Source organism: Panthera uncia, chromosome E1, assembly GCF_023721935.1.
Source record: "Panthera uncia isolate 11264 chromosome E1, Puncia_PCG_1.0, whole genome shotgun sequence".
Classification (NCBI taxonomy): Eukaryota; Metazoa; Chordata; class Mammalia; order Carnivora; family Felidae; genus Panthera; species Panthera uncia.
Window position 1 is genome coordinate 57,147,172 of NC_064814.1, and position 25,151 is coordinate 57,172,322.

Consider the following 25,151-nt stretch of genomic DNA (forward strand, 5'->3'; position numbering starts at 1 on the left):
GCCCCCCCCCCCCCCCCCCCCATCCACCTCTTCCTCTCTTCGGTACCTCTTCACATGTACTCTCTGGAAGAAAGTCCATACGTGCCCCCACGTAGTGTTAGGAACTAAACCAACCAGATTGATGATAAGCAGATTTTTCCAGGGCACTTCCTATCTTTTAACCAGTGTTCCTTCCTTGTGGATTAATTTTTTAAATCCGTGCCCAGCGCCCCACGAGCAGCCTCTCCGAGATGGTGGTGGGAGCGGCGGTGTGCTGTGTCCTCTCCGTGTTCTCTGCTGCGAACACAACTGTTTGCTTTCAGGCCACAGGGCACCTCAGAGAAGATAGGAGGTAGTTGACAGAGTCCTCGGGAGGACGGGAGAAGTAAGTCCCAGGCCACTGGTTCTCAGCCTTTAGCATGAATCTAAGGGCCCCATGCCCAGAATTTCTGATTCCAGGGTCTGGGACTGGCTCTGAGGATTTGTGCCCTTATTATTATTATTATTATTTTTTTAATGTTTGTTTATTTTTGAGAGAGAGAGACAGAGACAGAATGCAAGTGGGTTGGGGCAGAGAGAGAAAGGGAGACACAGAATCCGAAGCAGGCTCCAGGCTCCAAGCTGTCAGCACAGAGCCTGACACAGGGCTCGAACTCACGAGCTGTGAGATCATGACCTGAGCCAAAGTCGGACGCTTAACCGACTGAGCCACCCAGGTGCCCCGGATTTGCGCTTTTAACGAGTTCCCAGGCAGTGGTGATCCTGTGGTCTCAAAGCCACACTTCGACGGTCATGCTCTGGGCCCAGTTTGAGGGGGACAGCAGGAAGCTGCCGCAGGACTGGCCCGGCGGGCGGCTGTTTTCTGTGCTGCTGCCGAGCGCACGGAGCCCCACTTTCCACGGTGCCACCCCCCTCCCCCCCCCCCACCGCCCCTCCGCCTCCACCGCCCCCGGCTCCCCCCCCCCCCCCCCCCCCCGGGCCAGCCGCTGACGGCCTCGCGGGAACCGGAGCAGAACCTCCTTTCCTCCCTCCTCCCGGCTCGGGTCTGGGGTCGCGTTCGAGCGCGTCTCCTCCGAGGGGCTTCTGGTTTCCGGGGAGGACGGGCCTCAGGGGAGCCGCGGTCTCTGGAGGCGGAGAGGCTGTTGGAAAGATGGGATGGCGGGCGGCCGTGGGGACGTCAGTCGTGGGCCCCAGGGAACGGCTGCCTGGCCGAGGAATGTTCCAGGGCGGCCCCACTTCCTCTCCTGAGAGCAGTAGCGGCCTGCAGACTGCAGCCGAGCGGCAGTGTGCCGGGTGAGAGCGCCAGGGTTCCAGGACCGCTGACCTCGGGGTCCCAGTCGGCCGCGAAGGACGGGGCCACTTGGAGTGGGCTGGCGGATTGGGAGAATGAGAGGGTCAGAGAGGCAGAGGTCAGGACGGGTGCCCGGATGGCCGGGGAGCCCAGCAAGCCCCGCGGGGCAGTCCCGGCCACAGAGATGGAGGTTTTCTAGCAGCCACGGTAAAAGGGTGAAAAACCAAAACCAAACAAACCTCCCAGTGGAAAAACAGGCGACATTAATTTTTTAAAACAACAGCTTTATCGATTCCGTTCACGTGCCATTGTATTCACCCGTTTTAGAGCGTAGCGTTCTCTGGTTTTTAGAATTTCTGCAGAGCCATGCGCCCATCACCACTAATTCTGGGAGAATCTTGTCACCTCAGAAACAGCCCCTGGACCACCCGCAGCCACTCCCCTCCCTACCCTGCCTCCCGCAGACCCTGGCACCCACTTACCTCCTCTCTCAGTCTCTACGGGTCTTCCTGTTTTCGGGCATTACTTAGAATCAGACTCTATGTAGCTTTTGGTGCCTGGCGTCATTCAGTTAGCATGACGTTTTCGGGGGCCATCCATCTTCCAGCGTGTTGGGACTGAGTTCCTTTTCACGGATGAATGATCTTCTTTGCTATGAGTACCACCTTCTGTTGATCCATTCTTCAGTCGATGAGCATTGGGTTTCCTTTGTTTGGCTGTTAAAATAATGCTGCTGTGGACGTTTGTGTATAACTTTCTGTGGAGATTAATTTTAACAATGTATTTTATTTACCCCCGCATATTCCAGATGTTATAACTTTTACATGTGATCACTATAGACATTATTGAGGTATTTTAGATAGTTTTGTACTAAAGCTTTGAAATTTCCAAATACATTTCACACTTAACATACTTAGTTCAGCTCAGACAGTCACATTTCAGGTGTGCGGTGGCCGCATGGGGCTGGTGGCCATCTGTGTGGGGACACAGCCCGAGAAGGAGCTCGAGGGGGCTCTGTGCTGTGTGGGGAGAGTCCCTGTTGTCTGCAAACCGGAGGCATTTGCTCTTGGATGCGTGTGTGCCGTCCGCACTCCCTTCATCTCTGATTATTCCCGGCAAGTACTCTCCTCTCCCGGCTTCTCCAGATCCTCGCTGTCTTTTAAAGTCGTGACTTGTGTCCCTCTTCCTCGGTGGGTTTTCGCCCTGCTGCTCACTTGTGCCCTTCTTCGTTTAGTAAATGTTTCTTAAACACCTTCTGCGTGCCAGCCACCGTTCCAGGCAGCAGCGAGGCGAACGTCTGTGTTCTCGCCGCTTCCAGTAAGGACCGGTATTTACGTCCTCAGGATCGTGGATGGTGGGAAGTGCTGTGAGGACAATAAAGTTGGCCTGGTGAGGAAATCACTTCTGTTACAAAGCACTAATGTATTCTTGCAGTTTTTTTTTTTTTTTAATTTTTTTTTTAACGTTTATTTATTTTTGAGACAGAGAGAGACAGAGCATGAACGGGGGAGGGGCAGAGAGAGAGGGAGACACAGAATCGGAAACAGGCTTCAGGCTCTGAGCCGTCAGCCCAGAGCCTGACGCGGGGCTCGAACCCACGGACCGCGAGATCGTGACCTGAGCCGAAGTCGGACGCCTAACCGACTGAGCCACCCAGGCGCCCCTATTCTTGCAGTTTTTAAGTCCTACCTCAGTAAAGTTGATTTTATTTTATTTATTAAAAAATTTTTTTAATGTTTATTTTTGAGAGAGAGAGAGAGAGACAGAGACAGACAGAGAGACAGAGTGCGAGTGGGGTTGGGGCAGAGAGAGAGGGAGACACAGAATCGGAAGCAGGCTCCAGGCTCCAAGCTGTCGGCACAGAGCCCGACGCGGGGCTCGAACCCACGGACCGTGAGATCGTGACCTGAGCCGAGGTCGGACGCTCAACCGACTGAGCCACCCAGGTGCCCCTAAAGTTGATTTTAAAATAATGTCTGCATACACTGAAATATAGTGATTCAAACTGTATATTTTCATGAGTTTTCACAAATACCGGCACTTCTGTAACCATCACCATGACCACGTTCTAGAAGATTTTCCCCTAAAAAGCTGCATCCTGTCCTTTTGAACCCGCTCCTGCCCCTACTTGTGGGCACGTGCCCGTCTGCCTGCTGTCACTGCAGTTGTGCCTGCCTAGAATTTCATGTAGGTGGAATCACACTTTTTGTTTGGTCTCTCTCCTGGGCGTGATGTTCTCGAGATGGATTCCTGTCGTGTGTGTCAGTTGTCTTTCCTTCTGGTCGCGGAACAGCATTTCGTTGTACGTGTACATCGTTATTTGTGCATTTATAGTGGGCTATTTCCAACTTTTGTTTTTAAATTTCATTTTATTTCTATTGGAATCTTTTATTTTTCAATGTTTATTTTTTCTGACAATGTCCATTTTATTTATTTTAAGTATAATTTATTGCCAAATTGGCTAACATACAGCATGTACAATGTGCTCTTGGTTTTGGAGGTAGGTTGCCGTGATTCATCACTTACATGTAACACCCAGTGCTCATCCCAACAAATGCCCTCCTCAGTGCCAATCACCCATTTCCCCCTTCCTCCCACCCACCCCCAGCCACCCTCAGTTTGTTCTCTGTATTTAAGAGTCTCTTATGGTTTGCCTCCCTCCCTCTCTGTTTGTAACTGTTTTCTCCACTTCCCTTCCCCCATGGTCTTCTGTTAAAGTTTCTCAAGTTCCACGTATGAGTGAAAACATATGATATCAGTCTTTCTCTGACTTATTTCACTTAGCATAATACCCTCCAGTTCCATCCACGTTGCTGCAAATGGCATGATTTCCTTCTTTCTTATTGCCAAGTAGTAGTCCATTGTGTATATAAACCACAATTTTCTTACCCATTCATCGGTTGGTGGACACTTGGGCTCTTTCCATAATTTGGCTGTTGTTGAGAGTGCTGCTATAAACATTAGGGTACAAGTGCCCCTGTGCATCAGCACTCCTGTATCCTTTGAGTAAATTCCTAGCAGTGCTATTGCTGGGTCTTAGGGTAGCTCTATTTTTAATTTTCTGAGGAACCTCCACACTGTTTTCCAGAGCGGCTGCACCAGTTTGCATTCCCATCAACAGTGCAAGAGGGTTCCCGTTTCTCCACATCCTCACCAGCATCTGTTGTTTCCTGAGTTGTTAATTTTAGCCACTCTGACCCGTGTGAGGTGGTATCTCAGTGTGGCTTTGATTTGTATTTCCCTGATGATGATTGACGTTGAGCATAGTTTCACGTGTCTGTTGGCCATCTTGAAGTCTTCTTTGGAAAAGCGTCTATTCATGTTTTCTGCCCATTTCTTCACTGGATTATTTGTTTTTCGGGTGTGGAGTTTAGTGAGTTCTTTATAGATTTTGGATACTAGCCCTTTATCTGGTATGTCATTTGCGAATATCTTTTCCCATTCCATTGGTTGCCTTTTAATATTGTTGATTGTTTCCTTTGCAGTTCAGAAGCTTTTTATCTTGATGAGGTCCCGTTAGTTCATTTTTGCTTTTAATTCCCTTGCCTTTGGAGACGTGTTGAGAAAGAAGTTGCTGCGGCCAAGGTCAAAGAGATTTTTGCCTGTTGTTTCCTGTAGGGTTTTGATGGTTTCCTGTCTCACATTTAGGTCTTTCATCCATTTTGAGTTTGTTTTTGTGTATGGTGTAAGAAAATGGTCTAGTTTTGTTCTTCTGCATGTTGTTGTCCAGTTCTCCCAGCACCATTTGCTAAAGAGACTGTCTTCTTTCCATCGGATACTCTTCTGCTTTGTCAAAAATCAGTTGGCCATACATTTGTGGGTCCAATTCTGGGTTCTCTATTCTATTCCATTGGTCTGTGTGTCTGTTTTTGTGCCAATACCATACTGTCTTGATGATTACAGCTTTGTAGTAGAGACTAAAGTCTGGGATTGTAATGCCTTTGGTTTTCTTTTTCAACATTAGTTTGGCTATTCAGGGTCTTTTGTGGTTCCATGCAAATTTTAGGATTGTTTGTTCTAGCTTTGAGAAGAATGCCAGTACAATTTTGATTGGGGTTGCATTGAATGTGTAGATTACTTTGGTAGTATTGACATTTTTTTTTTTTTTTTTTTTTAGATTTTATTCTTTTTTTTTTTTTTTAAACGTTTTTTGTTTTTTTTTTTTGTTTTTTTTTTTTTGTTTTTTATTTATTTTGGGGACAGAGAGAGACAGAGCATGAACGGGGGAGGGGCAGAGAGAGGGAGGCACAGAATCGGAAACAGGCTCCAGGCTCCGAGCCATCAGCCCAGAGCCTGACGCGGGGCTCGAACTCACGGACCGCGAGATCGTGACCTGGCTGAAGTCGGACGCTTAACCGACTGCGCCACCCAGGCGCCCCTAGATTTTATTCTTTTAACTTACATCCAAATTAGTTAGCATATAGTGCAACAATGATTTCGGGAGAAGATTCCTTAGTGTCCCTTCCCCATTTAGCCCATCCCCCCTCCCACAATCCCTCCAGTAACTCTCTGTTTGTTCTCTGTATTTAAGAGTCTCTTATGTTTTGTACCCCTCCCTGTTTTTATATTATTTTTGCTTTCCTTCCCTTATGTTCATCTGTTCTGTGCCTTAAACTCCTCATGAGTGAAGTCATATGGTATTTGTCTTTCTCTGACTAATTTTGCTTAGCATAATACCCTCTAGTTCTAGCCACGTAGTTGCAAATGGCAAGATTTCCTTCTTTTTGATTGCCGAGTAATACTCCATTGTATATATATGTATATATATGTGTGTATATATATGTATATATGTGTGTATATATACATGTATATGTATATATGTGTATATATACATGTATATGTATATATGTGTGTATATATACATATATGCACGTGTATATACATGTATATACATGTATATATGTATACATGTATATATATGTGCATATATGTATACATGTATATATATATGCATATATGTATACATACATACATACATACCCCATCTTCTTTATCCATTCATCCGTCGATGGACATTTGGGCTCTTTCCATACTTTGGCTATTGTCGATAGGGCTGCTGTAAACATTGGGGTGCATGTGCCCCTTTGAAGCAGCACACCTGTATCCCTTGGATAAACGCCTAGTAGTGCAGCTGCTGGGTCGTAGGGTAGATCTATTTTTAAGTTTTTGAGGAACCTCCATACTGTTTTCCAGAGGAGCTGCACCAGTTTGCATTCCCACCAGCAGTGCAAAAGAGATCCTCTTTCTCTGCATCCTCGCCAACATCCGTTGTTGCCTGAGTTGTTAATGTGAGCCATTTTGACAGGTGTCAGGTGGTATCTCATTGTGGTTTTGATTTGCATTTCCTGGATGATGAGTGATGCTGAGCATTTTTTCCTGTGTCGGTTGGCCATCTGGATGTCTTCTTTGGAGAAGTGTCTATTCCTGTCTTTTGCCCATTTCTTCACTGGATTATTTGTTTTGGGGTGTTGCGTTTGATAAGTTCTTTATAGATTTTGGATACTAACCCTTTAATATGTCATTTGCAAATATCTTCTCTCATTCTGTCAGTTGCCTTTTAGTTTTGCTGATTGTTTCCTTTGCTGTGCAGAAGCTTTTTATTTTGATGAGCTCCCAGTAGTTCATTTTTGCTTTTGTTTCCCTTGCCTCCGGAGACGTGTTGAGTAAGAAGTTGCTGCCGCCAAGACCAAAGAGGTTTTTGCCTGCCTTGTCCACGAGGATTTTGATGGCTTCCTGTCTTACATTTAGGTCCTTCATCCATTTTGAGTTTATTTTCATGTATGGTGTAAGAAAGTGGTCCAGGTTCATTCTTCTGCATGTCGCTGTCCAGTTTTCCCAGCACCACTTGCTGAAGAGATTGTCTTTATTCCATTGGATATTCTTTCCTGCTTTGTCAAAGATTAGTTGGCCATACGTTTGTGGGTCCATTTCTGGGTTCTCTATTCTGTTCCATTGATCTGAAAGTCCGTTTTTGTGCCAGGTAATATTGACGCTTTAATGACATTTACTCTTCCAATCCATAAGTATGGAATGTTTTTCCATTTCTTTGTCTTTTTCAGTTTCCTTCATAAGTTTTCTGTAGTTTTCAGCATACAGATCTTTTACATCTTTGGTTAAGTTTATTCCTGGGTATCTTCTGGTTCCTGGTGCAATTGTAAATGGGATCAATTTCTTGATTTCTCTTTCTGTTGCTTCATTATTGGTATATAGAAATGCAACCGATTTCTGTACATTAATTTTGTATCCTGTGACTTTGCTGAATTCATGTATCAGTTCTAGCAGCTTTTTGATGGACTCTTTCAGGTTTTCCATGTAGAGTATCATGTCGTCTGCGAAAAGTGAAAGTTTGACTTCTTCTTTGCCAATTTTGATGCCTTTTATTTCATTTTGTTGTCTGACTGCTGATGCTAGGACTTCCAAAACTATGTTAACAGTGGTGAGAGTGGACATCCCTGTCGTGTTCCTGATCTCTGTGGGGGGGGGGGGGGGGCGAAGCTCTCAGGTTTTCCCCATTGAGGATGTTATTAGCTGTGGGCTTTTCATATACGGCTTTTATGATGTTAAGGTATGTTCCTTCTATCCTGACTTTCTGAGGGTTTTTATTAAGAAAGGATGCTGTATTTTGTCAAGTGCTTTTTCTGCATCTATTGACAGGAAAGTATGGTTCTTATCCTTTCTTCTATTAATGTGATGTATCACGTTGATTGATTTGCGAATATTGAACCAGCCCTGCAGCCCAGTAATGAATCCCACTTGATCATGGTGAATAATTCTTTTTATATGCTGATGAATTTAGTTTGCTAGTATCTTGTTGAGAATTTTTGCATCCATGTTCCTCAGGGATATTGGCCTGTAATTTTCCTTTTTTATGGGGTCTCTATCCGGTTTGGAATCAAGGTAATGCTGGCTTCATAGAATGAGTACAGCAGCTTTTCTTCCATTTTTGTTTTTTGGAACAGCTTGAGAAGGATAGGTATTAACTCTGCTTTAAATGTCTGGTAGAATTCCCCTGGGAAGCCGTCTGGCTCAGGACTCTTATTTGTTGGGAGATTTTTGATAACTGATTCAATTTTTAACTACTTATGGGTCTGTTCAAATTTTTTCTTTCTTCCCGTTTGAGTTTTGGTAGTGTGTGGGTGTGTAGGAATTTGTCCATTTCTTTCAGATTGTCTAGTTTGTTGGCATATACTTTTTATCATATTTTCTGATAATTGTATTTCTGAGGGGTTGGTTGTGATAAGTCCAATTTCATTCATGTTTTGATCTATTTGGGTCCTCTCTTCTTTTTGAGAAGTCTGGCTAGGGGTTTATCAGTTTTGTTTATTTTTTCAAAAAAACAGCTCTTAGTTTCATCAATCTGTTCTACTGGTTTTTGTTTTGTTTTATTCTGTATTGTTTATTTCTGCTCTAATTTTTATTATTTCTCTTCTGCTGCTGGCCTTGGGGTTTCTTTGCTGTTCTGCTTCTAGTTCCTTTAGGTGTGCTGTTAGATTTTGTATTTGGGATTTTTCTTATTTCTTGAGATAGGCCTGGATTGCAATGTATTTTCCCGTTAGGACTGCCTTTGCTGCATCCCAAGTAGTTTGGACTGTCGTGTTTTCATTTTCATTTGCTTCCATATATTTTTTAACTTCTTCTTTAATTACCTGGTTGACCCATTCATTCTTTAGTAGGATGTTCTTTAACCTCCATGCATTTGGAGGTTTTCCAAACTTTTTCCTGTGGTTGATTTCAAGTTTCATAGCATTGTGATCTGAAAATGTGCATGGTGTGATCTCAGTTCTTTTATATTTATTGAGGGCTGTTTTGTGACCCAGTATGTGATATATCTTGGAGAATGTTCCACATGTATTCGAGAAGAATGTGTATTCTGCTTTGGATGAAAAGTTCTGAATATATCTGTCAAGTCCATCTGGTCAGGTGTATCATTCAGGGCCATTGTTTCTTTATTGATTTTCTGCCTAGGTGATCTGTCCATTGTTGTAAGTGGAACATTAAAGTCACCTGCTGTTACTGTATTCTTATCAATAAGGTTACTTATGTTTGTGATTGTTTTGTATATTTGGCTGATGCCAAATTGGATGCATAAACATTTATAATTGTTGTTAGCTCTTCCTGATGGATAGACCCTGTAATTATGATATAATGCCCTTCTTCATCTCTTGTTACAGACTTCAGTTTAAAATCTAGTTTGTCTGATATAAGTATGGCTACTCCAGCTTTCTTCTGACTTCCAGTAGCATGGTTCTCTATCCCCTCACTTTGAATTTTTTTTTTAATGTTTACTTATTTTTGAGAGAGGGACGGAAGGAGAGGAGGAGGGTCAGAGAGAGAGACACAGAAGCAGGCTTCAGGCTCCAAGCAGCTGTCAGCGCAGAGCCTGATGCAGGGCTCGAACTCACAAACTGTGAGATCATGACCTGAGCTGTAGTCGGACGCTTAACCGACTGAGCCACCCAGGCGCCCCTCCATCCCCTCACTTTCAATCTGAAGGTGTCCTCAGGTCTAAAATGGGTCTCTTGTAGATAGCAAATAGATGGGTCTTTTTTTTTTTTTTTTTTAATCCTTTCAGGTACCCTATCTTTTTTGATTGGAGTGTTTAGTCCATTTACATTCAGTGTTATTATTGAAAGATACGGGTTTAGAGTCATTGTGATATCTGTAGGTTTCATCCTGGTAGTGAAGTCTCTGGTCCTTTGTGGTCTTTGCAACATTCCACTTACAGAGTCCCCCTTAGGTTCTCTTGTAGGGCTGGTTTAGTGGTGATGAATTCCTTCAGACTTTGTTTGTCTGGGAAAACCTTTCTCTCTCCTTCTATTCTGAATGACAGACTTGTTGGGTAAAGGATTCTTGGCTGCATATTTTTCCTGTTCATCACATTGAGAATTTCCTGCCATTCCTTTCTGGCCTGCCAAGTTTCAGTAGATAGGTCTGCTACTACCCTTATGTGTCTACCTTTGTATGTTAAGGTCCGTTTATCCCTAGATGCTTTCAGAATTCTCTCTTTATCCTTGTATTTTGCCAGTTACACTGTGATATGTCGTGCAGATCGATTCAAGTTATGTCTGAAGGGAGTTCTCTGTGCCTCCTGGATTTCAATGTCTGTTTCCTTCCCCAGATCAGGAAGTTCTCAGCTCTGATTTGTTCAAGTACACCTTCTGCCCCTTTCTCTCTCTCTTCTTCTTCTGGAACTCCTGTGATACGGATATTGTTCCGTTTCATTGAATCACTTAGTTCTCTAACTCTCCCCTCATGATCCAGAATTTTTTTAATCTTTTTCTCAGCTTCCTCTTTTTCCATAATTTTATCTTCTCATTCACCCATTCTCCCCTCTGCCTCTTCAGTCTGCATTGTGGCTGCCTCCGTTTTATTTTGCACCCCATTTATAGCATTTTTTTAACTCATCATGACTGTTGTTTAGTTCCTTGATCTCTGTAGCAATGGATTCTGTGCTGTCTTCTATGCTTTTTTCAAGCTCAGCGATTAATCTTACGACTGTTATTCTAAATTCTTGATCAGATATATTGTTCGTATCTGTTTTGATCATTTCTTTAGCTGTCATTTCTTCCTGGAATTTCTTTTTTTTTTTTTTTTAAATTTTTTTTTTTCAACGTTTTTAATTTATTTTTGAGACAGAGAGAGACAGAGCATGAACGGGGGAGGGGCAGAGAGAGAGGGAGACACAGAATCGGTAACAGGCTCCAGGCTCCGAGCCATCAGCCCAGAGCCTGACGCGGGGCTCGAACTCACGGACCGCGAGATCGTGACCTGGCTGAAGTCGGACGCTTAACCGACTGCGCCACCCAGGCGCCCCTCTTCCTGGAATTTCTTTTGAGAACTCTTCCGTTTCATCATTTGGGCTAGTTTTCTGTCCCTTCTGTGTTGTAAAAGCTTGTTATGTGTCCTGCCCGCAGGCACTGCTGTTTCACAGAGGGGTCCTACACCGTCCAGGGCCTGGCCCTTCCGGAGGTGTTTTTTGGAGCGTGTTTCCTGCTCTCCGTTGTTGTGACTCTGGTTGCTGCATCTCCCCACCCGTAGTGACGTTTTGGACCCTCCGCCAGCTGTGCTTCGATTTGGTCATCGAAGTAGCCCTCACGATTCCAGAAGTCGGAAGTCTGGGCAGGCTTGACTGGGTCCTCTGCTTGGTCTCCTCAGGCCAAAATTAATGTGTTGGCTGCTTGGGGTCTTATGCAGAGGCTCCGTTTTCTGTCACGTTGAGAATCTGCCCCATTGTGTATGTCCACCGCCACCACAAACAGAGCTCCCTGAGGAGCCACCAAGGGGCGCGTGGGTGGGCGCCTCCTCCCGCCACCACACTTGCCCCATCACTTCTTCCACCATGGGGAGGCTAAACCCAGTTTTTTTTTGTTTTTTTAACATTTATTTATTTTTGAGACAGGGCGGGGCGGTGGTGGGGAGAGAATCCCAAGCAGGCTCCACGCTGCCAGCACAGAGCCCAACTCGGGGCTTGAGCTCACGACCTGTGAGATCATGACCTGAGCTGAAACTAAGAGATGCCTAACTGACTGGTTGTTTCCAACTTTTGGCTTTTATAAGTAAGGCTCCTGTGAGCACTTACACGAATCTTTGTGTGGAAATATGTGTTTGTTTGTAGGATTGGTGGCGCGTACGGTAAGTGTGCATTTATAAGACACAGCCAGACTCTTCGGAAGTGATTGTACTGTTAGGCGTTCCCACCAGCAGCCTTACCAGCACTTGGTAAATTCAGTGTCAAAATAAGGATTAAATCTAACTCCACTGGTAGTGAATTTTTAGGAGTCCTAATCCACGTCCCGAAGTGGCCTCGTATAGTTGTGCTTCTGAACACCACTAGAGTTACAGGCAGAAAACTGAATTCCTTTGGCCATTTCCTTAAGTAAGCCAGATGTTAAATTTTGAGTAGCCTTTTTTGTCTTGTAAGTGGCAACTAAAATATTTAAATATCCAAAGTTAGAAGATCTACCTGTTGATCGGTCCAGTGGCAGTCATGCTTTTCCATCTGGCTTGGCATCATATGGTGTTTGAAACACTTGGGAAATAGAATAACACCAGTTTGTACAAACTGAATAGATTAGCAGCCCATTTTTATCTACGCATACGTGTATCAGCTGTTGAACACCAGCGTTCGACAGTAATGGCAGCTGAACTACAGGCCTTTAGAAATGAAGGCGATTTAAAAGCTACCTGGTAAAATGCACGTGATGTTGCTCGCACGGTTTTGTGTATCTTGACTAGTATTCATAAATGCTCAGAGTTTATTTCAGCCGTGTAGTTGGCTTATTTCTGAAGTTATTCTTGTTTGGCAACTGAGACTTTTTTCATGCTGTACATTGTTTATGCCAAGTGGGAGTACGTGGTGGAGGGTAGCCTTGTAGGCTTATTATAGTGATGCAGGAATAGAGCCTGGAGTATAGTTTATGCTCTATTGTTTGCCTGCCGAACAGTCAGGGAAATCCCCATTTTTTGGTTCATAGTTATTTTGTATATTTTACTTCTTCTCAAAGCTTTGTTTACATGCTTGTCTTAATTGGTAACTTCGCTTGAATATAATTTCTGGAACATTAAAAAAACCAGATTATTGAACAAGTGGCTTACGAGAATTTTGGGAAATAAAGTGATTTTGTAGTTATCACTAGGCAGAATCTCTAGAACAAGTGAGCCAAATGAAGATCTCTATTTTTTTTTTAGCAGAATTTTGAACCTGAAACTATTAAATTCTGAAGTTAACAATAAGTATCATTTGATACTTGTTATGTGTAACTTGCTTTTGTATGATGGTATTTCTAATCCTCAGAGCATGTGGCAGTCTTCAAAATGGGTGTCGTTTTTATTTTAATGAAATCTTCGAAAGGTTGAACCTTTGCCCCGGTTCGCATAATGAAAGCTTGGCTTTGGGTTGAGGCACAATTTCTTTTCTGACTCCTAAGTTGTACATAGCTTATATTTGAGTTTTATTTTATTATTATTATTATTTATTATTTATTTTTTTATTGTCTTTAGACAGAGAATATGTGCACTGGGGGAGGGTAGAGGGAGAGAATCTTAAGCAGATTCCACGCCCAGGGTGTGAGGGATGCTCAATTTCACATTGGTTGTGAGATCATGACCTGAGCCAAAATCCAGGTTTGTATGCTTAAGGACACTCAACTGACTGAGCCACCCAGGTGCCCCTTATCTTTGAATTTGAATAATATGTTTGGCTACACTGTTACAAAATCATGGATTAGATGAAGAATTGTGATTTGATACTAATGATAGTTGGAATGAATTTGTAACTAATAGAGCGATTTAATATGTCAGTATCAACCTACACCCGCATCTTAAGTGATGTGCTAATGGGCTGTATCTTTGGTTCTAACTTAAAACTTTGTTTTAAGAACAAAAACAAAAATGGGCGCTTGGGTGGTTTAGTCCGGTAAGCGTCCGACTTTGGCTCAGGTTCTTGAGTTCGAGCCCCTCATTAGGCTCTCTGCTGTCAGCGGGATGCCTGCCTGGGATCCCCTATCTCCCTCTCTCTCTTCCCCTCCCCAGCACGCACGCACGCACACTCTCTCCCCCCCCCCCCCTCCAAATAAATAAACATTAAAAAAAAAAAACAAAAATAAAAACAGAACTCTGCCACATGGCTTCAACTGTACCAGGTGTAGGTTGGAGGGGGCCTTGGTGTGTTTGAAGTTCAGACAAAAAGGGCTTGAGGACAGTGTTGAATTACATTAATCTCATGGGCTAAGAATGGAAGTATGGGGTTGTGGTCAAAGAAAGCTAGGGCAAATTTGGGGTACACTATTAAGGGAATAGTTCCTAGATAACAGTATTTCTCCTACACTCTATGTTGGTAATGTGTTAGGATCAGAGTGTCCTATTTTATGCAGAATTTTGACTATAATATGTGGGGAGAGCAACTGAGATCATGAAGAATTTAGAAATTATTAAAGGGTCAGGAGGTATTTCATCGGGCGAAGAAAGGAGAGGACAGATGTGAGATATCAAATAGTAGACCCGTTCCTCATTCTGTAGGGTAGAGCTAAGTAAGATCTCTGAGGAAGCCAATTTAGGGTTATTCCTAAAAAAAAAAAAAAAAAAGAAAAAATATATACATATATATATATACACACACACCCACCCACATATATATATTTACATTTTTTTGACGTTTTATTTTTTGAGAGACAGAGTATGGGCAGGGGAGGGGCAGAGGGAAAGGGAGACCCCGAAACGGAAGCAGGCTCCAGGCTCTGAGCCGTCAGCACAGAGCCCAACGTGGGGCTCGAACCCACGAACCACAAGACCATGACCTAAGCCAAAGTTGGACGCTCAACCGATTGAGCCACCTAGGCACTCCTGAAAATAGGTATTTCTTTTCTTTTCTGTTCTTTTTTTTTTTTTTTTTTTTTAACATTTGTTTATTTTTGAGAGACAGAGCATGAGCAGACGAGGGGCAGAGAGAGAGGGAGACACAAAATCCGAAGCAGGCTCCAGGCCGTGAGCTGTTGGCACAGAGCCCGATGTGGGGCTTGAACCCACAAATCGTGAGATCATGACCTAGGCCGAAGTCAGATGCTTAACTGACTGAGCCACCCAGGCGCCCCTGAAAATAGGTGTTTCTAACAGATGACCAGTTATCCAAGGGAAGAGGGGAGTTTAGTAATCTAATATCTCTGCACAGTGGAACTGTCTGCCCCATGAGGCAGTGAAGTGAGTTACTAGTTTTATGTTCATGTGGAAGCCATATGACTGTCTGTCTGTGATACTGTAGGAGTGGAGTGCTGGATGAGTTAGGAGGTGGTGGTTTTCAGACTATTTTGACCTTTCTCTGTAGTAGGAATCTCATTTTCTGTTACGACCCAGTATAAATGTGTGAGGATCTGAGATACGGATTTCATGACACCACATATACCCATATATTTAAAAAAAAATTTTTTTTTTTAACGTTTATTTATTTTTGAGACAGAGAGACAGAGCATGAACAGGGGAGGGGCAGAGAGAGGGAGACACAGAATCTGAAGCAGGCTCCAGGCTCTGAGCCGTCAGCACAGAGCCCGATGCGGGGCTCGAACTCACGGACCGCGAGACCGTGACCTGAGCCGAAGTCGGACGCTTAACTGACCAAGCCACCCAGGCGCCCCAACATATACCCATATTGAGTGTGTTGCTGATATTTTGTTATTTTTCATTAGTTTTATTATTTTATTATTATTTTATTAGTTTATTATTTGTTATTTTAATTATTTTATTATTAGTTTATTTTTGAGAGAGAGACCGAGTGTGAGTGGGAGAGGGAGACACAGAATCCGAAACAGGCTCCAGGCTCCGAGCTGTCAGCACAGAGCCCGATGTAGGGCTCAAACTCACAAGCCGTGAGATCATGACCTGAGCTGAAGCCGGATGCCTGATGGACTGGGTCACCCAGTCGCCCCTATATTGCATTAGTTTTAAAGAGGTTGCTAATCACTAAATTCAAGAACTCATTAATAGATTGAGGCTCAGTCTGAAATATACTGGACTAGAGTAATCTCACATCCTTGCAGAACTATGATCCTCTGATTGTGCCTACTCAGTAACCCAGAACTAAAGGAGACCCAGAAGATTCCACACTGCAGGTGCCTGGTGGTTATTCATGAATTTCGATCATCACTGTCTTTAGGGAGGCTGAAAATGACAGTGTATTCTTATGTCTTCTTAATTCCTCCCACCTCTACCCCCGTCTTTCCTCCCCCACATCAGGCTTTCCATCCTTTCTTCTCTTTAATTCCACTCTCTCTTGTTGAAGAATCTCTTCCTTAATACTTTTTCGTGATCTCATTTTCCCTCTGAATGAAGGAACATTTGGTGCCAGTTTGTTCTTTGAGTTAATACCTTTCCCAGATTCATGATGTCTTCGGTAGTTTACACAAATGCCCACTAACCTTTACATAGGAAACAATTGGCTTTCTTAAAAGTGTTCTTTTATCTGAAGTATTTGGACGCCCAAGTGCTTTGAGAGTTGCAACAAAGAAAAAAGTAAGACAAAGTAAGGTTTTTCGCTCTGATTCACGGAAGGAGGGACTAGGAGGGTGGTCCGTGTACACTTCTTAGCCAGATGTTACTCTGTTTCAGAACTGGTTTATGTGAGTAAATGGCCAAGGGTAGAAGGATGCAGTTTTTTACTTAAAGTTGCTAAAGTCCGATGTTTTGGAGATTACATAAAATGAAGTGGGATTGTGTGAAGTGAAATGACGACTTTCTCTTGTACTGAAGAATTACGATTATTCAGTCATGTGGACGAAGTGATTCCACAGGCCACGTCCGTTTGCTCCAACACTGTGGAATGGTTGTTGACCGCAGCGCAGTTATCCGAGGGGAAGCCTAGATTCCCAGTTGGCCCCACCCGCTCCGCGTTTCCTCCGGGGGAGGGGGGGTTGTTACTGAAATATTAGCCTAAACAAAGCACAGTTCCGTGGGTAGATGTAGTGTGGGAATAGTCGTTTTTAGTAATTCCTGAAAGAAGTTGGACATGGTGAGTTTTTAGAGCAGCAAGAGAAGGCAGTTTGCTAGCTGGAAGGCCACTTCTGAAACCGAAACCAAGAGGTTTTGCCTTTTTAGGAAATTTGTCTATTGTAGCAAATTGTCCTGGGAAAATAGAAATGTAGTTTTAAAAAAATGATTATTTATTGTGTTAAAACATTTTAAGATCACTGAAGTAAATTATGTGCCCTTTTTTTGAGCAGAGAGATTGGAATGTAGCAGTCAGATGAAGTCATAATTATGAAAATTTAAAAAAAAGATGAGTCACTTCATTACCTTTTAGTTTAAATCAGTGTGATCAGTGTAATTTATAATTGTAATTACCCTTCGATTCAGAGAGGCAGCTCCTCTGAATGTAATTTGGCATATTCTTTCCAGTTTTTTTTCTGTGTATTTTTGCATAGCTCATGTTTTGTTGTATAATTTTGTATTTTGTTCTTATTTAGTATAATTTTTCTGGCTTGGTATTATTCCACGGGATGGACACTCCTACCATACTTAATAGTTTCATTTTACCCATTTATGCACAAATTAAGATTTCTGAGTTACAGAAAGTGTTTGGTCTTTTGTTTTACTGAAGGTATGTCTTTTTTTACCTTGAAATAGGTGTCTCTTTGGATCTTGAACATGTTTAAACAGATTCTGTTGTACTATTTGACTTATACTGGTTTCTTCTCCTGTTGTTGTGTCTTATCAAATTTAATACAGCGTTAGAGGAACATAAGAGTGTGGGACACAGCTCAAGACCTAAAAGTATTTTTGGGTCATTACATGTTCTTGCATTCATGTCAAGATCGGGGAAGGAGATATATCTAAGAGGTACTGACTCTTCTCTTCATTTATTTACCAGATTATTCTTTTTTTCTTTTTCCTTTCTGTATGGTTGCCTATCTCAGACATTTTGAGTAATTGATAATGACAACTTTCCCCCTTTGGGTGTCAAGCGTTAAAAGTAGCCATTGCAGAAGATAGTTTTCCCCTTTTCCTTTTTTTTTTTTTTTTTAAAGATTTTATTTGTAGGTAGTGTCTACACTCATCGTGGGGCTTGAACTCACAACCCCGAGATCAGGAGTCACACAACTACCAACGGAGCCAATGGGCGCCCCCCTTTTCCTTATCACCCAAACGAGGTAACAGTGTGCAGAATGTGTCGAGTGGTTAAAGAAGGTCGATACGCTAATAGCTCTTGGCCGCTAAGTTACAGAAGGCTTAATATTGTTGAGGTCTGGCGTTTCTACTGAGCTTTGTTCATGACGCCATGAAGATTCATGGTCACAGGGACAGGCATGAGCTGGGCGTCTAAGCACGGGAACTGAGTCAGGATCAGGAGGTTGGAAGTGACTTCTGGTCTTTTGTGGCTGCACACGTGCTACTTGATCGCTCTGCCTGTTTTCTGTCTTTGTTAGAGAAGTATCGCTAGTTTAATAATTACAGCTAATGTTTATCAATTTCTTTCTAAATGCTGGGCTGAGTCCTTTTAACATGAGCTGTTAGCTAGTTACTGTAAACTTGCTGGTGACTGTGTTAGGAGAACTGTGTCATCTTTTGTGTGATGAGAGCTCATTTCCGTTTAATCTGTGGTCGGCTGCTCGGGCAAGAGGACGTGCCCACGTGCACCCTCCTGCTGTCTTGTGCAGGCCGAGCTGGTTCCCCAGGTACAGCAGCAGAGGTGGTCTTGTTTTAAGAAGAAGTTGTTCTGGCCTTTTTCTTTGTTGTAGAAGTGCCTTATGTTAGAAGTACTTGAGGTGGCTTTGAAGTGTTTTAATTAAAACAACAAATGCTAATAAGGCAGTGGGTGTGACCTCCAAGGGGTCACATCCCTGGACTTGAAACCGCCCCGAAGCCGGAGAGCGGCGGCCAGGCCCACGGGCACGGACTGTGCCTGAACTTGGGGCCGGGGCAGGCCGGGAGTGGTGGAGACACACGAAGGTGGCTGCATTTCAGTTTTTATCGGTTCACCGGCTTCAGTTCCTAGATGCAGTGTTGAAAGTTACGGCCATTTGTGTGCGTGTTCTGGGGGAAGGTAGGGGAGGGATCGGGCAGTTGTTAGGAAAAAGGAAGGACAGAGGACATTGCTTTTCCTTCTCTCTGGGTTCCCCAGCTCCCCAGCGCTCTTCCTGACCTCACACAGTCATCAGTAGCTCCAAGTAATACTACAGTCTTAAGTGGAGAACTTGTTTATTTAACAACTGGGATTTGGACAGTAAAAGTACCAAGAGAAGTAAATAGCACAGAGAACAAGTTTCCTTCATGATTTCAGAGAGTAAGTGCGAGATAACTGCGTTATTTCCCTCTCCAGTGGATGCTCCATCCCTCTGTTTCTCCAGAGGTCATCAGATCTTCTAATGACCAGATGTCATTCTTTGCTTTGACTTAAGGACCCTAGATACTGGCTCTTCGGAATGACTCCTTACATGTAATCGCAAACAGTGGAACTCAGAGTAGCAGTCACTTCCCCTTTCAGACCTGGATTTCGTCCGTACTGTCAGATTTGTAGTGAGGCTGGTCTGAAGATGTGGAGGGAAGGAACATGGTTTTAGTTCATTCTTTATTATCAGAGGAGTCCTAGAGAACTTTGGGAACCACGTGGAAGAAATTTAATCAGCCCCAATCTGTTAGTCCCTCTAGGATTTATCTAAAATCATTGGTGCGTTTTTTCCCAGTCTTTTTCTGTGTTCTGTGAAAGTAGCTCTCCATTACATTGAGTACTGGGTTGGGGGAAGGTAGGGCCTTCAGAGATCATTTCAGATCGCGGTTAACGTTGTGAGCAAACCATCATTATCTGGAGTGGTTTGTGCTGGAGAACTGGGGCTTCTGCTGGCCTTGGTGTTTGGGTAGTGGTGGCATTAGGACCAGTTGATGTCCCCCGGAGGGACTAGGGTGATTGCTTTGTGGCTGGCTTGCTGTTGGGGCAGAGGAGGAGGTGGGGTTGTGCTTCTGGATTGCCCACCCGGTGCTTGAACCAGAAGAATGTCTGGGTTTGCTCGGGATGGGCATTTATTTAATCAGCCTCGGCCAGAAGATAAGCCCCTGAACTGAACGTGTGTCCCAGCCCCTGCCACACCATGGTCTGCTTTAATCTGGAAACTGGAGGAGCTCCCTGTAATTGAGAGTTCATGCATAACATCTGGTTCTGTATCCTTTCTCTGGGAAAGGGTTTTCGATTGTGATTTTAGTACAATGATAGTGAATCATCCCGAAATTGGGAGAGTAGTTCAGGCTGCTGTGACTGTCCTAATCAGAGAGCCCGTTACATTGTGCTCAGAACGCTCAAGAGGAACCAGAGCCCGCAAGGTTGGCAGTGGATTTATTCGCGGGATAAATAGCCCAAGTAATCCAGTATTTAATAACTCCAGAAGTAGACTGACATTCTGTCAGTTATACCAAGGAACTTGAGAAGCTCTCTTTAGGGAAATTTGCCTTATGTGATTCTCCTTTTATATGCTGTTGCACTTTATATGATTCATTTGTAGTGTATTTTAAGTCTAGTAGAGGTGAAAATTAGAATTTTCTAGAATATATTGGATCTTCAGAAGAAGTTTGACTGTTTCATTATAGAAATGTGAAGCTAGAATACTTATTCTTGTAATTTAATTTATAAATAAAAGTTATTACTTGTTAACTAGTATTTTTTTTTCCAGTTTCTCTTCAGCAACGGGTAGCAGAATTGGAAAAAATTAATGCAGAATTTTTACGTGCACAGCAGCAGCTTGAGCAAGAATTTAATCAAAAGAGAGCAAAATTTAAAGAGTTATATTTGGCTAAAGAGGGTAAGTTCCTAAGTCTCTGTCTAACCCCCCATACTAAGACTGCCTTAAAATGTCGAGTTTCTTGGTGGTGCAATGTTAATATTATCATTGAATAAGCCTTGATTTTATTTGTACTTACATTATACAATAAAAGTCCATTTAGAGGCTAGGGTTAAGAATGGAATTGATAAAACAAGTTGAAAAATGCGGCCTTCGGGTTTTTCCTTGTCTGTCCACCTTAGTGATGATGTTTAAGGCAGGCAGACTGCGCCATCCTGGGACACGGGGCTCCGGGTGCCCTTAGTACCTGAGCGGGAGCCCCAGGCAGAGCAGAGCAGGCTCGTGGGTGTTGCGGGAAGAGCCCTGCCACATCACGTCCTGACGCCTCCTGGAGTTTCTCCGACAGACGTTCGCTTGCGTACCAGGAAGGACAGTATCCGCCGTGAGGCACACGTCGTGCCTGGGTGACGGGTGTAAACGAGGAGCCAGAGTCACACGGATCTTTAACTCCTAGAACGTGAACTCGAGCGAGGACGGAGGGAGAGTGTACAAGGCAGATCCGTGGGAGCATATCGAGGGGGACTGGATCTGAAGGGTAAGGAGAGGGGTACACGTGGGGCACTGACCTGTGGTTTCCACAGCCGTCCAGCCTGGCGCTTCCCACAGCGTGATCGCGTTAACAGCATCAGCATCGCAGTCACCTGGAGAGCTCGTTAGAACACAGCATGTTGGGGTGGGGCCTGAGAATTTGCGTTTCTGACAAGCTTGCGGGTGACCCCGGTACTGCTGCCCAAGGACCACAGTTTGGGAACCGCTGCTCTGGGCTGGTGATCGTCCTGTTTTTAAGTGTATTCACTCCACGAAATAGTTCTTTATGTACACCCCTCACACCGTTCTTTTAAGTTGACGTTTCAAGTTTTTTATTCAGGAATTTAAAAGGTGTTGATTCTGTCATATTGTCAGCACTAAGAATTTAAGTGAAAACTTCATGCTCTTAAACGTATCAGTGGAATCAGTCATAGTGATTTAATATCTGTCACCATTCATTAAAAAAAAAAAACTTTGAATAAGCTCTTTAGCAGAAATGTTATATTTTTTTCCATCCTGGTGTTAGGTTTTCATGTTTACATCTCCCTCAGAATTTTATTCTAAAAAGTCGTGTGTTTGGTGGTGGTGGTGGTGGTGGTGGTGGTGGTGGTTATTTATTTATTTTTTTGGAACACCAACTCGAGTATGCATCGGAATTCTACTTGCAAGGTTTGTTAAAACATAGATTGCTGGTCTCCACCCCCAGAGCTTCTGATCCGTTGGGTTTGCGAGATCCTAGAATTCACACTTCTGGTACGTTTCCAGGTGATGCTGATGCTGTTGGTGCAGGGACCACACTTTGAGAACCGCTGGTAATATTTGGTGCTTGAAAGCCATTTAAAGAACATTTGGTCAGACTTCACTGTAAGAAAAATACACACGTAGGGCACCTGGCTGGCTCAGTCGGTTAGGCGACCGACTTTGGCTCAGGTCGTGATCTCATTTTGTGAGTTTGAGCCCCGCGTCGGGCTCTCTGCTGAGAGCTCGGAGCCTGAAGCCTGCTTCGGATTCTGTGTCTCCCTCTCTCTGCTCCTTCCCTGCTCATGCTCTGTCTCTCTCTGTCTCTCTGTCTCTCAATAATAAATAAACATAAAAAAAAAAAAGAAAAATGTGCATGTAAATGTCTTCTGTACTGAGTCATCATTACAGTTATTAATAGGTGTGCAGCTGCTCCATAAATATTTTACACATTTAAAAAGTACAGTGTAAAAAGCACTGGAGATGCAGGTCTTTACCTTAAGAAGACGGTTATTTAGAGAGTATGAGAAAGTGGGGGAGAGGGGCAGAGGGGAGGAGGCAGAGAGAGTCTTAAGCAGGCTCCGCGCTTAGTGCAGAGCCCGACGTGGGGCTTGATCCCACAACCCTGGGGCCATGACCTGAACTGGTATCAAGAGCCGCACGCTTCACGAACTGAGCTACCCAGGCGCCCCTGGAAATGTAGGTCTTATGAGATGTAATTGGGTCTCCCTCCCAGTTAAGTCCTATCCTCTGGGTGAATTATATTTACTTCTAGAAAAGGGTAAGTTTCATTTTTAAAAAAATATATATGAGTGCTGAGAGCCCTTAGTCTCATAAATAAGTAGATGGAAATATAAATTTTATTTTACAGTGATGATTATTATATGTTAACTTATTTTGAGAGAGAGAGAGTGCAGGTGATGGGGAGAGAGGGAGAGAGGGAGAGAGGGAGAGAGCCAGAATCCCAAGCAGGTGCCACGTTGTCAACACGGAGCCCAGTGCAGGGATCGAACCCACAAACTGAGATCATGACCTGAGCTGAAATGGAGCGTCAGATGCTTAACCGACTGAGCCACCCAGGCACCCCTATTTTGCAGTGAATATTACTCCATTCTCTTAATTCTCTGAATTCTATGTCAAGTCACATAGTGCTCAGCTTCAAAAATACTCTTGCTCTGTTGGCTGGCAACTCAGTTAGGCTTCCTTCCGTTTTGTTGAAAGCAGACTCTGCAGTCACCTAACCTGCCAGAAGATTTGTTGCCCAGTTATTAGTCATTCACTTCATTACTGACATTGATATTTTATTATTATTATTTTAATGTTTATTCCTTTTTGAGAGAGACACAACACAGGTGAGGGAGGGGCAGAGAGAGAGAGAGAGGGAGACACAGAATCCGAAGCAGGTTCCAGGCTCTGAGCCGTCAGCACAGAGCCCGACGCGGGGCCTGAACCCATGAACTGTGAGATTATGACCTGAGCTGAAGTTGGGCGCTTAACCCACTGAGCCACCCAGGTGCCCCCGTGATGTTGGTATTTTAAATTGTCCCTCTGGTTTGATACGACAGAGGAGTTTTTACACAACAGGGCAGTGACTCATAGAACATTCAGGAAACCCGTCTTTTGTTACATAGGAGAAAGGGTGTCGAGAAAAGGGAGGTGGACGGGAAGAATCTGTACTTAAGTACCGCTGTGCTTTGGGGAAGAGTATTTATGCGAGGTGAGGATCTAGAAGTTGATTCCTTTAAGACATCATGTGTCTGTGAATCCTTGGAAAATCTTTGCGTATCTCCAGGCGTACATGTTCCCCACTTTGAAGATCACTGCCCTGGAGTGGTGTTATTCAGACTTTAGGGTTATATAACCCTTCGATGGATTAAAAAAAATTAAGCGGGCAGTGACCACCACTTTTAAAAAAAGGAATAAAATGGAAAATAGGAAAATAACAGTATATTATATTTGTAAGTTTCAGTTAAGTATAGTTGCATGAAATAGTTTGTTTCAGTGACATATATGTGTTATGTATAAAGTGATATAAAATAAATTTTTAAAAAAGTTTTTATTTATTTTTGAAAGAGAGCACACACTAGTGAGGGAGGGCCAGGGAGAGGGACGGAGAGAGAATCCCAAGCAGGCTTCTTGCTGTCAGGCCACTCTGCACGGAGCCCAACGTGGGGTTCAATCCCATGAGAGATCATGACCTGAGCCCAAATCAAGAGTCAGGCGCTCAACTGGCTGAGCCCCCCAGGCGCCCTGAAGTCTGTTCCTTGTTGTGAACTGTGGTCAGAGACGTTGGACAGCCAGCGTTGTGTAGGAGGCCTCACCGATCCAGCCCCGACTTGGAAAGGCTTGCTGACTACAGTGTGGGATGGGGCTCCGTTTTCTTGTGACTTGTAGGCGGGCCTCTCTCTGATTCTGTTCCTGCGTAGGCTCACGAGGAGTTAGGAAGGCTGGTGTTCTGTCTGGGCCTGGTGGCACTCTGCACGTCACTGTGGAGCTTGGGACGCCTGAGATAGGGTTTGCGTCTTCAAGAAAGTATAGTCTACTGGGGTAGATGATACATTTTGCGCAGCGTCATTGTTTGAGTATATGTTGTGTGTCTTGAGAAAAGTTACGTCTGGGTCTTCAGTGTGTTTCTCTTTGTTAACGCTCCCTCCTCAAACTTGTTCTAACCTTGAGTTGACGAGGCACCGCTTTCAACCCTGTGCAGCGGTGTGTCCTCGTCAAGGTGACGCGTGGCGCCTTCCGTGTGTGGTACGACGTCCCGGCAGTGCTTCCTCTGGTGAGCAGTTAGAGCTCGCTGCCGGGCTGGCTGGCCGCCCCTCGTTCCGCGGCCCCGCAGGCGGACCCTCCTTTTTCCTTCAGTCTCTGCTTATTCAGTCAATTCAGCTTAATCTTGCCCCGCGTTTGCTTGTTTTATTTCCTGTTTTTCTCTGTCCCCAGATAAAGCCGTTAGGGTTTTCCTTTCCTTTCTTATTTTTTCTTTTCAGTTATAAAGTGGCCTTTTCTGTAAAATTCCGAAGACATGAAAATGACCAAGAACCTCTCATTCCTGAACTACGTGATCAGTTACCGTTTTTAAATCCGCTCTGGACAGCTTGTCATGTGGATTCCATCAGAAAACGTAGTTGCTGCGTTAACATCGCTTTAACTACATCTCCACCTGATACATAAGCTGTGTGGGGGCGTCCCTCTGTGCTGTCTGGAGTCCTCTGTGAGCTCGGCGGGCCACAGAGAACGGGTGACTTTCTACAAAATTTCAAAAGGAATAATGTGACCTTTCTGAGAGTTTTTGGTGTCATTTC

At 43.9% G+C, this 25,151-nt stretch overlaps 1 protein-coding gene across 4 annotated transcripts in view; it reads left to right on the forward strand.

Annotated features, from left to right (window-relative positions):
- The window catches only part of RABEP1 (rabaptin, RAB GTPase binding effector protein 1), a 102,546-nt gene that overhangs the window by 21,188 nt on the left and 56,207 nt on the right, over window positions 1-25,151 (forward strand). For 3 of the 4 annotated variants that reach the window (XM_049637177.1, XM_049637180.1, XM_049637179.1), the window contains exon 2: window positions 20,416-20,544. The exons of the other annotated variant lie outside the window; for it this stretch is intronic. In XM_049637177.1, coding sequence (XP_049493134.1) covers window positions 20,416-20,544 — 129 coding nt within the window. The remainder of the gene's footprint in view (window positions 1-20,415; window positions 20,545-25,151) is intronic. 4 annotated transcript variants of the gene reach the window in all.